The sequence below is a fragment of the Salvelinus sp. IW2-2015 genome, linkage group LG2, assembly GCF_002910315.2.
Source record: "Salvelinus sp. IW2-2015 linkage group LG2, ASM291031v2, whole genome shotgun sequence".
Classification (NCBI taxonomy): Eukaryota; Metazoa; Chordata; class Actinopteri; order Salmoniformes; family Salmonidae; genus Salvelinus; species Salvelinus sp. IW2-2015.
In genome coordinates this window covers 21,152,627-21,167,300 of record NC_036839.1, presented here as the reverse complement: position 1 = coordinate 21,167,300, position 14,674 = coordinate 21,152,627, and the positions used below count along the sequence as shown (strand labels likewise).

Here is a 14,674-nt window from a genome sequence, read left to right as displayed (position 1 = left end):
CGCCCTCCTGTTCTCCCTCATTACCTGTATTAACTGCATCTGTTTGAACTCGTTACCTGTATAAAAGACACCTGTCCACACACTCAATCAAACAGACTCCAACCTCTCCACAATGGCCAAGACCAGAGAGCTGTGTAAGGACATCAGGGATAAAATTGTAGACCTGCACAAGGCTGGGATGGGCTACAGGACAATAGGCAAGCAGCTTGGTGAGAAGGCACAACTGTTGGCGCAATTATTAGAAAATGGAAGAAGTTCAAGATGACGGTCAATCACCCGCGGTCTGGGGCTCCATGCAAGATCTCACCTGTGGGGGAATCAATGATCATCGAGGAAGGTGAGGGATCAGCCCAGAACTACACGGCAGGACCTGATCAATGACCTGAAGAGAGCTGGGACCACAGTTCAAAGAAAACCATTAGTAACACACTACGCCGTCATGGATTAAAATCCTGCAGCGCACGCAAGGTCCCCCTGCTCAAGCCAGCGCATGTCCAGGCCGTCTGAAGTTTGCCAATGACCATCTGGATGATTCAGAGGAGGAATGGGAGAAGGTCATGTGGTCTGATGAGACAAAAATAGAGCTTTTTGGTCTAAACTCCACTCGCCGTGTTTGGAGGAAGAAGAGGATGAGTACAACCCCAAGAACACCATCCCAACTGTGAAGCATGGAGGTGGAAACATCATTCTTTGGGGATGCTTTTCTGCAAAGGGGCCAGGACGACTGCACCGTATTGAGGGGAGGATTGATGGGCCATGTATCGCGGGATCTTGGCCAACAGATCTTGGCCACTTTTATTTACAGGGCTTCTTAAAGAAAAACTAACAGGTCTGTGAGAGCCGGAATTCTTACTGGTTGGTAGGTGATCAAATACTTATGTCATGCAATAAAATGCTAATTAATAACTTAAAAATCATACAATGTGATTTTCTGGATTTTTGTTTTAGATTCCGTCTCTCACAGTTGAAGTGTACCTATGATAAAAAATGACATGCTACATGCTTTGTAAGTAGGAAAACCTGCAGAATCGGCAGTGTATCAAATACTTGTTCTCCCCACTGTATATATATATATATACATACACTACTGTTCAAAAGTTTGGGGTCACTTAGAAATGTCCTTGTTTGTGAGAAAGAAAAAGAAATCCATTAAAATAACATCAAACACTCTAATGTACTTGTCCTCTTGCTCAGTTGTGCACCGGGGCCTCCCACTCCTCTTTCTATTCTGGTTAGAGACAGTTTGAGCTGTTCTGTGAAGGGAGTAGTACACAGCGTTGTACGAGATCTTCAGTTTCTTGGCAATTTCTCGCATGGAATAGCCTTCATTTCTCAGAACAGGAATAGACTTACGAGTTTCAGGAGAAAGGTCTTTGTTTCTGACCATTTTGAGCCTGTAATCGAACCCACAAATGCTGATGCTCCAGATACTCAACTAGTCTAAAGGCGGCCAGTTTTATTGCTTCTTTAATCAGAACAACAGTTTTCAGCTCTTTTAAAATTATAAACTTGGATTAGCTAACACAACGTGCCATTGGAACACAGGAGTGATGGTTGCTGATAATGGGCCTCTGTACATATTCCATAAAAAATCTGCCGTTTCCAGCTACAATAGTCATTTACAACATTAACAATGTCGACACTGTATTTCTGATCAATTTGATGTTATTTTAATTGACTTTAAAAAAAAAATTCTTTCAAAAACAAGGAGATCTCTAAGTGACCCCAAACTTTTGAACAGTAGTGTATATATTTTTTATTTACCTAGGCAAGTCCGTTAAGAACAAATTCTCATTTACAATGACGGCATACACCGGCCAAATTCGGGCCAATTGTGCGCTGCCTAATGGGACTCCCAACCACAGCTGGTTGTGATACAGCCTGGATTTGAACCAGAGTGTCTGTAGTGACACCTCAACCACTAAGATGCAGTGCATTAGACCGCTGAACCACTCGGGATTCCCCTTGTACTTGGGAATTGGGGGATTACAATACCAAGACCAGCCTGTCACACTTTCATATCATTATAAAGAGTTATATATGATTATTTTGGGTAATTTACAAATATCTTCCCTCAATTTCTCAGGCCAAACCTGTATTTCTGCCATTGCTCAAAGGGTTTCACTCACAGTGCAGGACTAGCTACATATGTAGGATCTTATTTTGACCAGTTTCTCACAGCAGGAAAATAATCCTGCAGCAACAGGAAATGTGAATTATTATGTGGATTATAATTAATGGACATTTTTGTTGGCCTTGATACATTTTTAGTGAGGGATAATCAAGTCTAAAATGTAGAAGTGGAAATTAAAAACTTTAGAAGTCTTTTTAAACGTAGAATAAACTAGCTACAAGTTTGCATTCCTGCTGTGAAGAACATTTCCTGCAACAACKGGGTGAACAAAGTAAGATTCTATATCTGTATTTGCATTTCAATCGAACACAGACGGCCTGTGATCTAAAAATACCTCCCAGTTAAAACAAATCAATTAGAGAGCATGCTTCAAATTCCTGAAGGGACTGAAATAGAAGCTCTGAAAACAAAAAGGAGATAAAAAAGAACGCTGCAGCCCAAAATGTGAGAGACGGGACTGCAAGGCATGGCGGAGAGAGAGGCACAGGGTGACCCATTTTCACTGCAGCCCACAACTATATGAGTGCTGTCTGAGAAGGAGAGGACACATACCGCCTGAGTGGCAAAGAAAAACAGACAGACACAGACACTGACAAACAACCAGACTTACAGCCAGCCAGCCAGACAAACAGACAGACACTCATACAGACTGAGAGCCAGACGGATAGACACAGCCAGCCAGCCATCCAGCCAGTCAGCCAGACAGACAGCTAGCCAGACAAACAGGCAGACAAACACAAACAGACATCATGCCTCCCTCTCTCTCTCTGTCTCCACTCTGTGTCTCAGGTGAGGCTGGTTAATTGGACGAGGTGTCTCACCTGGTTTTAATGGTGTTGTTTACTTCTCCTCCTGTCTCAATCCCCAGGCAGACCCACCTGCTCTCAAACCTGCTCTCTGCCCTCCCCTTCCCATCACAACCTACTCTGCAGCCAAAGAGACAATGTGTGCGTGCGCGCGTGCGTGGTTGGTTAGTGGAGGGAGACGGAGACAACAGGGGCCCTCTTGGTGCACAAACATACGCTCTTTAAATTAACCCCCCTCACGGGTCACTGCCGAAATAATCCCTCCCTTTCTACAGAGGACGAACAGAAGAGCGATGATTACAGTGGGCCGCTCTCTCTCTCTGGTCTCCTCTCTCTATTTCTCCGGTCCCTCTCCCCCCCCCCCTCTCTCTCTCTCCCGTCCCTTCTCTCTCTTTCCCCCCTCTTTCTCTCCGGTCCCCCCTCTTTCCAGCCACCTCCTCTCTCTCTTTTACCTCTGTCTCCTGGTGACAGTGAGAGATAGTGTCTTTGTTCAATCCAGGTGAGAGAGACAGCCAGCCCAGCCAGCAGCAGTGTGTTGTCTCCACAGGGACTCAGAAGAGAGAAAGGAGAGAGGGAGCCCCATCTTCAGCCTCAGCCCTGGCTCCAGCCTAAGAGCACTGAAACTCAATTCACCCATATCGCATCCATTAAGGCCTGATTCATGCTCTGCTCACCGGGGGCCTGCAACGGCCATCCATCTTGTCTCCGGTAGGAGCAAGGGAGGGAGGGAAGGGTGCCTGTCGTTTACCTTCTCCTGCCTGCCTGGCAGATCTAGGGCCATGCTAGACAGAGTAGACGTTATCCTATCCTATCAAGACATCCTACTGCACCAGTAAAAATATTAGGCAGTTTTAACGGCGTCGAGCAGAGTACGCCGGTCACACTAGAAAAAACTATTTTATCCACCTGTCCACCCAGGCAGGACAAGGATTTTATCAACCCTCACTCATTTGCCTTCCCCCCTCCTTTCCTCTCTCGCTCATACCATCAAATAGGACTTTTATGGTTTATCCTTCCAAGTGATGTTTTTTTCTCTCTGGCTCTGTTTCAAATGGCACAATATTCCCTACATAGTGCACTACTTATGGGTCTGGTCAGAAGTAATACATTTTATAGGGAATATGGTGCCATTTGGGAGCCTCTCTCTGGCTGCTGGCGGTGGCCTAGTGGCTCTATTTCCTCTGCACAACAATGAGTAAACACATCTAGCAGAAAAGCGGTCGACCGGGTCAGAGCCACCCTTCCCCCCCAACCATCTCTTTATTTACTTTTCCTCTCTCTCTATGCATCTTACTCTACAGATGTAGGATCTTAATTTCATCACTCTTTTGTTGCTGAGAATTTTCCTGCACAGCAAGAAATGCAAACTTGCAGTGTATTCAAAGTTTAAAAAGGCTTCTAACATTTGTAGTTTCCACTTTAAAATGTCAGATTTGAAAGACAAATGTATCAACCCCATACAAAAAAAAGTATATAATAATTCACATTTCCTGTTGTTGCAGGATTATTTTCTTTGCTGTAGCAAATTGGCACAAATGAAGATCCTACATATGTAATCCTCTCTCTATTTTTCTCTTTTCTATTCCTTTCTTTCTTCTCCTCTCACTCTAAATTCAGAAAAATTATTCAGGTGGTTGGTAAATTATACTTATAACTGTAAAAATACAATTATTTTTACAGTTAAAAACATGTGTTGTCATCTTTACTTAAATATAATGAGTTCTTTTTACTCTACTTCACTAGTTCAACCAAACCCCCAAAATGAATTCAACATAAGATAAATGCATAATCTAAACAACTATTTGTGTGTAAAAACAACTACAAGGAAGATTGTGTTTAACTTACACAATTTTCATAATATCTCCTTTCAACTTGAGAATTTTAAATTCTTCCGACAACTTGCCATGTGGCTCAGTTTCAGAGGATTGTGGTTKATTTTTTTTTATTTTTTATTTTTTTACAATACTTTTACACAATGTTGCATGCACGTTTGAAGAATAAAAAGCACATTTCTATATTAGTATCAAACAGTTTGTTATGCTATGAGGTGTAATGGATCATGATGAACGGATATCAAAATCGTTGTTCAAATTGACGTTCAATGACGAGACCACCCATTCTCATTCTCACCATTAGTAAGATCACACGTGCCACTCTGACAAATGCAAATACAACAAGCTACAATTCTTGCAGCTTTACCTCCAGTTAGTGGTAGTGTAGTGAGCACTGCACTCAACAATTCCTGCTTAAGTGGATAATAATGTCAAGTGATTAAATACATAAAGCCATGTTTAACACTAGAACACGATCAATGAAAGTAACTAATCAGAAAGATTAAGTATATCTAATCAACAATAACAGTTCATTTTTTAATGTTGAACTTAATATGTTAGTATTTGTGAAACACTAAAGGTTAAGTATATTATATGTCAAAATACCTCATATTGGAAATATGTAGAACTAGCACAATATTTTTTACAGAGTAATCCTCTCTCTCTTTGGGCATGGTTCTGCAGTGTAATGGAAGAAAGACTTGGAGCAGGTCACTACTAGGTTTGGAGGCTACAGTAGGTGTCTGGCTACGTGTCTGGGCTCCCTGTACTGTTCCTACAGACCCCTGGTGCTAACAAACCTATCAGGAGGCCGGCCTGGCAGCCATTACTAACAACATGTCACCATGCTGTCAGAGCCAGCTAGGCAAACACACATGACACACAGATGACAAACACACTTTACCACATGGACATATACAGTTTACATACACTTAGGTTGGAGTCATTAAAACTAGTTTTTCAACCACTCCACAAATGTCTTGTTAACAAACTATAGTTTTGGCAGATCAGTTAGGACATCTACTTTGTGCATGACACAAGTCATTTTTCCAACAATTGTTTACAGACAGATTATTTCACTTATAATTCACTGTATCACAATTCCAGTGGGTCAGAAGTTTACATACACAAAGTTGACTGTGCCTTTAAAAAGCTTGGAAAATTCCCGAAAATGATGTCATGGCTTTAGAAGCTTCTGATAAGCTAATTGACATCATTTGAGTCAATTGGAGGTGTACCTGTGGATGTATTTCAAGGCCTACCTTCAAACTCAGTGCCTCTTTGCTTGACATCATGGAAAAATCTAAAGAAATCAGCCAAGGCCTCTGAATACAATTATAGACCTCCACAAGTCTGGTTCATCCTTGGGAGCAATTTCCAAATGCCTGAAAGTACCACATTCATCTGTACAAACAATAGTACGCAAGTATAAACACCATGGGACCACGCAGCCGACATACCGCTCAGGAAGGAGACGCGTTCTGGCTCCTAGAGATGAACGTACTTTGGTGTGAAAAGTGCAAATCAATCCCAGAACAACAGCAAAGGACCTTGTGAAGATGCTGGAGGACACAGGTACAAAAGTATCTATATCCACAGTAAAACGAGTCATATATCGACATAACCTGAAAGGCCACTGCTCCAAAACCACCATTAAAAAAGCCAGACTACGGTTTGCAACTGCACATGGGGACAAAGATCGTACTGTTTGGAGAAATGTCCTTTGGTCTGATAAAACAAAAATAGAACTGTTTGATCATAATGACTATTGCTATGTTTGGAGGAAAAAGGGGGAAGCTTGCAAGACGAAGAACACCATCCCAACCGTGAAGCACGGGGGAGGCAGCATCATGTTGTGGGCGTGCTTTGCTACAGGAGGGACTGGTGCACTTCACAAAATAGATGGCATGATAAGGGAGGAAAATGATGTGGATATATTGAAGCAACATCTCAAGACATCAGTCAGGAAGTTAAAGCTTGGTCGCAAATGGGTCTTCCAAATGGACAAAGACCCCAAGCATACTTCCAAAGTTGTGGCAAAATGGTTTAAGGACAACAAAGTCAAGGTATTGGAGAGGCCATCACGAAGCCCTGACCTCAATTCTATAGAAAATTTGTGGGCAGAACTGAAAAAGCGTGTGCGAGCAAGGAGGCCTACAAACCTGACTCAGTTACACCAGCTCTGTCGGGAGGAATCGGCCAAAATTCACCCAACTTATTGTGAGAAGCTTGTGGAAGGCTACCCGAAAGGTTTGACCCAAGTCAAACAATTTAAAGGCAGTACTACCAAATACTAATTGAGTGTATGTAAACTTCTGACCCACTGGGAATGTGATGAAAGAAATAAAAAAATGAAATAAAAAATTCTCTCTACTATTATTCTGACATTTCACATTCTTAAAATAAAGTGGTGATCCTAACTGACCTAAGACAGGCTAAGGTGTATGTGAACTTCTGACTTCAACTGTATGGTGTGCAACAGCATTGTGACAAAAAGGCAATGGTCCCTGTGTTGGTCAAGGCTGTTAATTGACACAAAAAGTGAGTAGGTTATGTAAGACAACAAAGAGGGGGAATGATTGAGAGACAGCCAGGAAAGATAGATGGAGCAGACCCCTCTGTCTGTCTGACAGCAAGCAGCCAATTACTGCTGAAAGTGGCGGGATGGGCCCTGCCAGACCACAGCTTTCCATTAGCACATGCAACAGCCAACCATGTGTGTGTGTGCGAGAGAGAGGGAGAGAGGGAGGGAGGGAGGGAGGGAGGGAGGGAGGGAGGGAGGGAGGGAGGGAGGGAGGGAGGGAGGGAGGGAGGGAGGGAGGGAGAGAGAGATGCTGTGTGAGGGGGGCTCAGGGGTTATGCTGGATCCTTTTCACGCTCACACACCAGCGATTAATAACCAGCCGATCTATTCCTGCAGTTGAGCACATGGAATGGCAATGAGTTGGGGGAGACAACCAGTCAGCCCGAGCCCAGCCGGTAAGTGCAGCCGTGCGCACAGCAGCGTGGACTTGTAGTGCAGACTCATACGCGCTCATCTCACTACGCGCAGTGGAACTCATACGCGCTCATCTCACTACGCGCAGTGCAGACTCATACGCGCTCTCTCACTACGCGCAGTGCAGACTCATACGCGCTCATCTCACTACGCGCAGTGCAGACTCATACGCGCTCATCTCACTACGCGCAGTGCAGACTCATACGCGCTCATCTCACTACGCGCACCGAATAAGTAACACTGGCTGAGCACTCAAAAGCACACCAGTTTCCATCTTTTTAAAAAAATCTCATTCTATGAAATGACACACCTATCACTATATCACAACCACCTCTTTCCTTAAACTGCTAGCATCATTCCACAAAATGGAATAGTATCATGTCGTGAATCAGTGTCAGTAGCCTAAGTCACACAAATATATTTGGTGACTGGCAGTAGCGTTGGCACGGGTGACTGCTTGGCCATGTGCATGCCCTGTGTGCTCACTGTGCCAGTGCCAGCCCTTCGGTTGACTTCATTCTAATAAACGAGTGGTTAGCCTATGTTGAGCGCGACATGTCCACAACGCCACAGAGACAAATACAGGTGGATCTCTTTTTACGTCTATCCAGCAACATCACAGGCTTCACTCCGCACATTGGTGAGATTGGATGTATCGTTTTGTTCCAACCCAAAGCCCCGTGCTTTCCGTATAGGCTACTACTAACACGCGCACTACACGCGCACACGCACACGACACACACCACACACACCACACACACACACACACACACACACACACACACACACACACACACACACACACACACACACACACACACACACACACACACACACACACACACACACACACACACACACACACACACACACACACACACACACACACACACACAATTCCTCCCATGCAGCCTAGCTGCTAATCTTCCTCACGCACATATTCTCGCGGCTCCATGGTGATAATATATTATGGATCACTATAGGGAGCCGGTTCTCGTACCAACCGGCTGAAAACACCAAGTAATCTGACAGATGCGGATGCATTATTTAAGAACAAGTCTCTTGTTATTAGTCAAGTGTTCATCTTCGATGCCCAAATTGCCCTGCGCTTTCCCAAATCGCATCTGACAGACGTGTAATTAGTGTGTGTGTGCCACGAGCTCTCTCTCTCTCTATCTCAGGTTGGTTTCCATTATTTATGAATAAAACAAATAGAACGACTGACAGACGGCCGTATCGATCCGCGCTCTGCATTCTCTAATCAATAGCCTACACTAAAAACGACGGCAATTAGAAACCATCACAATGTTATTAAAACTGTGTCTTGTGCTTAAAACCAAATTATAGCAGTATTACTATGTAAATAACAAGAAGAATGCAGACTTGTCTGCAACAAGCCATATTGCTTGTCATTCATTGCAGAATAACACTATCACACTCGGCAAGCGAGATGCAATCAAGAGCCGTCAGAATAACAGAGCACAGCCAGACAAAGTAGATAGTATATTATGGGCTTGGAAAATAGCGTCCTTTAGTGGAATGATGGACACAGAGGCGTCCATAGCAGTCTTTTCTCTACACCATATATTGCCTGCGGATGCGATCAAGTTGAGATTGTTTTCGTGACAGGCAGCATGCGCTGGGCTGGCATGTAAGCGCCGCAACTCGACAGCTCTCTATCTCCAGAGCGTAACCACAGCGTACAAGTGATGATTTACAAATACTAAACTACTACAGTAAAAGTAAAGACAGTTATACAGTGAAGAAAAAGCACTAAGTCACCTGCTGCCAGTTCTCCTCCAGCGAAGGCATCGCAGAGAAATAGCCAGTATCATGCACGAGTTGGAGTTCCTGAAAAATACTGTAATTCGCCAACACGTCCATGTTGATGCGCGATTTGAAAACAATTTACTTTGATCCACTGGAGAAAAAAAAGAACCCTACTTGTGTATGGTAGGTCTAAGAGGTTAACAAAAAAATGTTATTCAGATACTCCTCGTGCGTCTGTCCGTGCACCAGAAAGTAAAGCTCTATATGCCACTGGAACCAAATAATACGCACAATAACCACTATAAAGAAATATAAAAAATAATAGTTGAATACTGTGTCACTGAATTGCAATCCTTTTTCTCTGGTGCTAACTATCAGGTATTCAGTCCAGGAGTGGGATGCCAACTCGGTGACTTGAAACGTCCATCTATTTCCGCATTACCAGATTGCAATCTTCGCTCTATAAATTCCAGGTTGCTTTTTCCCCTGGCTGCCGTGGCTTCAGCAGGCGACTAGCTCGGGCTAGCTGTCTAGTGAGCGGATCGAGCCAAGGGACTCGAAGGGGGGAGTGGTTTGTTGTCAATCAATTCCGTGCGTGACCATGTAAGGTAAATAGGGTTGACGGACCTCACTGGCGTCCAATTAAGGCGGCGCTAAAATAGGTAAAAAGGAGGAGTTAGAACGAATGGCGAGCCGGTATTGGCTCTGTGTAGCTGTCAGTCTGGCCAAACATGGCAGTGAAAGGTGAGCTATTTTTAGATGTCTATATAAATGCAGCAGCATTTTTCCTTCACTCAGTTGAAGTCCGTGGCCGAAGAGGAAGCACATGCGAACATTTCAGACGTCAAAATACCTCATTTTAAACACATTTAATACTCCTAAAGCATGTTTTCAGTGTAGCCTAATGAATTGTATATTTTTCGAAACGTTAATCTTAAAAGACGGTTTTAGTGGAAGAAGCGTTCGGACAGAAGACCAACAGGGACTTTGAGGTTGTGATGTAACAGCTTTCCCAACACGACGCCGCTCCTAGGCGACTTCTCTTGTTGTTTGAGGTTGCAGGCTTTTACTGGAAACCCGCTGTGTAATATTGAACTCAGCGTGTGGACTATTTGTCTGTAGCTTGAAGGAGAAACCAGTACAAGTCCTATAGCCTACACGTTTTTCTGCCCCTTAAAATACACACTAAACCTTATCAAAACTAATCGTAAACGTTTTTATTATTATACAGTACTTCTTGGTCATATGGATTGTGAATACTTTCAGTATGAAAATTAAAAGTGTTAACTGTGGATTGAGGCTGTAAATGTATAATTTGGCCATATTAAGGCATGCATCAACTCTAGCCTAATAAAGATAACAAATAAAAACATTACATTCATGTGCAATTATATAATCCTTACAATATAATGATAACAGCATGTATCACATTTACTGTCTGGTAGAACATAACTAATGAATCAGACATTATTTGAACCTGACAGGGATATTTTGTCCTCATATTGTCCACATAGCCAGGTGAAAAGAGAGAGGCTGACAGTTTTAAAGAAACATAATATTTCAGGGGAAAGTGAGCAATCAACTTTGGCTACTTTACATTTTTACAACAGTTATGCAAATCTGTAGGTATACATACAAGGATTTGAAAATAAAATGAGCAGTCTAAGTAATACCAAAGGGTAAGGAGAGATTTAATCACAATTCATTTCCATTTGTCAACATAGCTAATGCATATACAATGAAATGTGAATACACAAACCGCAAACAAGTGTCATAGTTGTAAGTACTGTACATGTTATATGTAACAATGCTTCCCTGGACTGTAATAACACTGTGCCTATGTGTATAATGTATATACAAAGGTTTAATAGGCTACCTAATGTAAAAAACCTAAGAAACATTAAGTCTCTCCTAGGTTAGTAAGCTACATAGGCAGTCTTAGGTCCAAATGCAGTGGCATTTGTAAACATACAGGTTTGCAATGAATGTATGGCTCACCGCTTTTCTCCTTTCACTGTGAACCTTTCACAACATATCTGTATCCATGATATGTACGCCTGCATGCCTATGTAGGCCACTCATATACACTATAAACAATGTGCGTCGAGGCCATTGTTAGGCTACAGTCCACCTCTGACTGTAATCAGACAGGAATATTCTGACAAACTAGCCAATTCATCCTGCAAACACGTATACAAACCATGTAATCAGATTCACCATTGTATATAATAGAAATCATGACAGTTATTGTGACACATATTGTGCCATGATATGGCCTGGCTGTGGCTGTGTCCCGAATGGCGCCCTATTCTCAAGTGTACTACTGTCGACCAGAGCCTCTGGTCAAAAGTAGTGCACTGTAAGGGGAATAGGGTGCTATTTAGGATTAAACCTACTGCTGTGCAGCCTGCAGTATGTGTTTACAGCATCTGGATCCATCATTATATTGATAATCAGACAGCATCCGCTTAGTAACCATTTACAATGTAGGCCAAAGCCATCAATATGGTAAGAGAGGATACAGTGGAGGCGACGACCCAGTCAGCACAGCAAGCCAAGGCAGCGGGATTGAATTACTATTTCAGTAGGCATAGGACAAGTTTCCATGCAATAACCATTATGTATTGTGACACATTGGGAAGTTGCACACCCAGTGGTTACATGTGAGGAAGATTACATGTGTTGCACTGAGGATATTAAGCAATGCTCTAGAAGTTAGTATGCTGCTCCATCTTTTCTCTCCGGGGACTTAGGTTGTGAATAGGCTATATTGTTATTTAGTTCTGTCACAACGAGATCGCAATACTTTGTTATGCTCTTTATTTGGAGGCCTTTGGTAAACATGATGTAATTACTATGTAGTTACAATGTAATAACAATATAATAGTGAATAGGAAATAAATAGCCAATATGTTTCCAACCTGCATTTAGTGTCTATCTTTACAGTAGTAATTTATAGAGTATTTTAGTGTTAGTGAGTAATTGAGTTTGTACCATGTGTTGTGCTTTCTCCTGCTCCCTCTCCCCTCCCCGGGGACTGGGAGCTTGGTCTCAGTGGAGTACGAGGGCAGATGGTTGCTAGATTGGCTGTTTCAGGACATTTTCCCTATTGATTTTTACAGGTCTCTCTGCCAGAGGGAATTAGCTAGAGCAAAGGGAGGAGGATGACTGAGGGCTGGAGAAGTGGGTGGGGGGTGGGATAAGGGATAAGGAATGAGAATGTGTGTGTGTGTACTGTGTATGTTTGCGAGTTTGTGTGTGGAGCGGCGATACGAGTATGAGTGTGTGGTGTGTGTGTGTGTGTGTGTGTGTGTGTGTGTGTGTTGTTGTGTGTGTTTGTGTGGTGTGTGTGTGTGTGTTGGTGTGTGTGTGTGTGTGTGTGTGTGTGGTGTGTGTGTGTGTGTTGTGTGTGTGTGGTGTGTGTGTGTGGTGTGTGTGTGTGTGTGTGTGGTGAATGAGCCTCCTGGTCTTTGACTGCGACTGAAACACACAGGAGATGATACCAGCTGTTTGCAGCTGGGCTTCTGGTCGCTCCGGGCCGTTCAATTTCTTTCTCGCTGCTACACCCGCTTGAGGGGGGTCAGATGTAGCTGCTGCAGGCTGTGGCGTGTACGTACCCACGTAGCAACGCTTCTCACTGGGAATGGCCAGAGGGCAGGGATGGGGAAAGGAGTGGAGGATGGGAGGGTGGGGGGGGTAGAGGAGGGGAGGGTGTGTTAAGTCCAGGTGTGTGTTAGTGTGTGTGTGTGGTGTGTGTGAGAATCAGCCGGGCTGTGGCCCACAGCTGGGCCCTCTTACCCTTGATGGTGGGTACGCTCCTCCCCCTGCTGGTAACCCTCTGCCCACCATGTCTGGAACAGCTGCTTCTCAGCCAGCCTGAGCCTCACAGCCTCCCAGGCCCAACACAACCCAGAGCAGCAAACTGCAGTACACACAGACACACAGATACCCGCAGCACTGCCAGCCTGCCTCCTAGGCCCAGAGCAGCACAGCACTGCAGCAGCCACACATCCACAGCAGATATACTAGCTCTGTAGTAGTAACTCTGCACACAATAAGATAGACAATAGTGGTCAATAGCGCTAGGATTTTATCCTGCATAAAGCTTCTTAGTTTTTCTTAGTTGTAGCCTATGACTATCCTGGCCAGGTGATGTGGTTATTAAGAAAAACCTCTGGGCCAAGGGAAAAAGTAATGCTTCCAAAGCCTTTATGGGAGGAATATCTGGTTAATTGTTGAAGTCGGATCACAAAGACACAGGCAGGTGCAAACAAAGATGACAACTCCATGTCTTTCAGTAGAGAGAATAATCCAGTGCTCCGTTCGTTGTAATTGGCTGCGTAAGCTGTTATGGTTGTGGTTGACATCATGTGGACTTGGCTGTGCATGGATAGTCATGGTAACTGACCCGTGGGTTAAACACATGGGGCTTCCTCCCCACTCCATCCTTCCATCTCTCCATCTCTACGTACCCTCCCCCATAGTCCATGTCCCCTGGTGAGGCAATATAACCCAGGGAGAGACTGGTAGGGCCAGCCCTGTACACACACACACACACACTGCATGTACGCACGGCACACACACCGCCGTGTACAAACACACAGCTTGACACTAGGGAGCGGGAGGAGTGTGAGTATGCTCATTTCTCACTGCTACACTCATCTCTCTAAAGTCTAGCTCTGTCCCTAGACGTGTGCTACCTACCAAGACCAAGGGACTGTCTTCCCAAAAACACCCTCATCATATGTCACTCTCTCTGTGACTCATAGGCACATGCACCTCAATGTAGTCACTACTGGGAATGTTGACACAGATATCAACATCTGCTGAGTATCGCTGCTGATGATTATATACTGTAACAGGCCAGATGCATCTCTACAATCTGGTTGCATCCACCACAAGGCAAGCAGGCATCAATAATGGCATTGATATGAATGGATAACAAACCCCATAGCTTACAGTATTCATAAGACAACATCAGCACTGCAGTATCTATTCTCTTCGGGCTGACTTCTATTTAGAGATTCCACCTTATGTTCAGTCAGTGTGGCGGGTCCTTATTTTTATCTGTAAGCACAGAATAGAATCTTGAAATACGTATGTGGACTCAGTGTATAAATCATGTATTGAAGTC

At 43.8% G+C, this 14,674-nt stretch overlaps 1 protein-coding gene across 1 annotated transcript in view; it reads right to left on the bottom strand.

The window, feature by feature from the left end:
- klf7b (Kruppel like factor 7b) overlaps nucleotides 1–10,052 on the bottom strand; it is a 95,826-nt gene extending 85,774 nt beyond the window's left edge. Inside the window, exon 1 of the mRNA XM_024005742.2 lies at nucleotides 9,553–10,052. Within this exon, the coding sequence (XP_023861510.1) occupies nucleotides 9,553–9,654 (102 nt within the window). The 5' untranslated portion in view covers nucleotides 9,655–10,052. The remainder of the gene's footprint in view (nucleotides 1–9,552) is intronic.
- Between the last annotated feature and the right edge of the window lie 4,622 nt (nucleotides 10,053–14,674).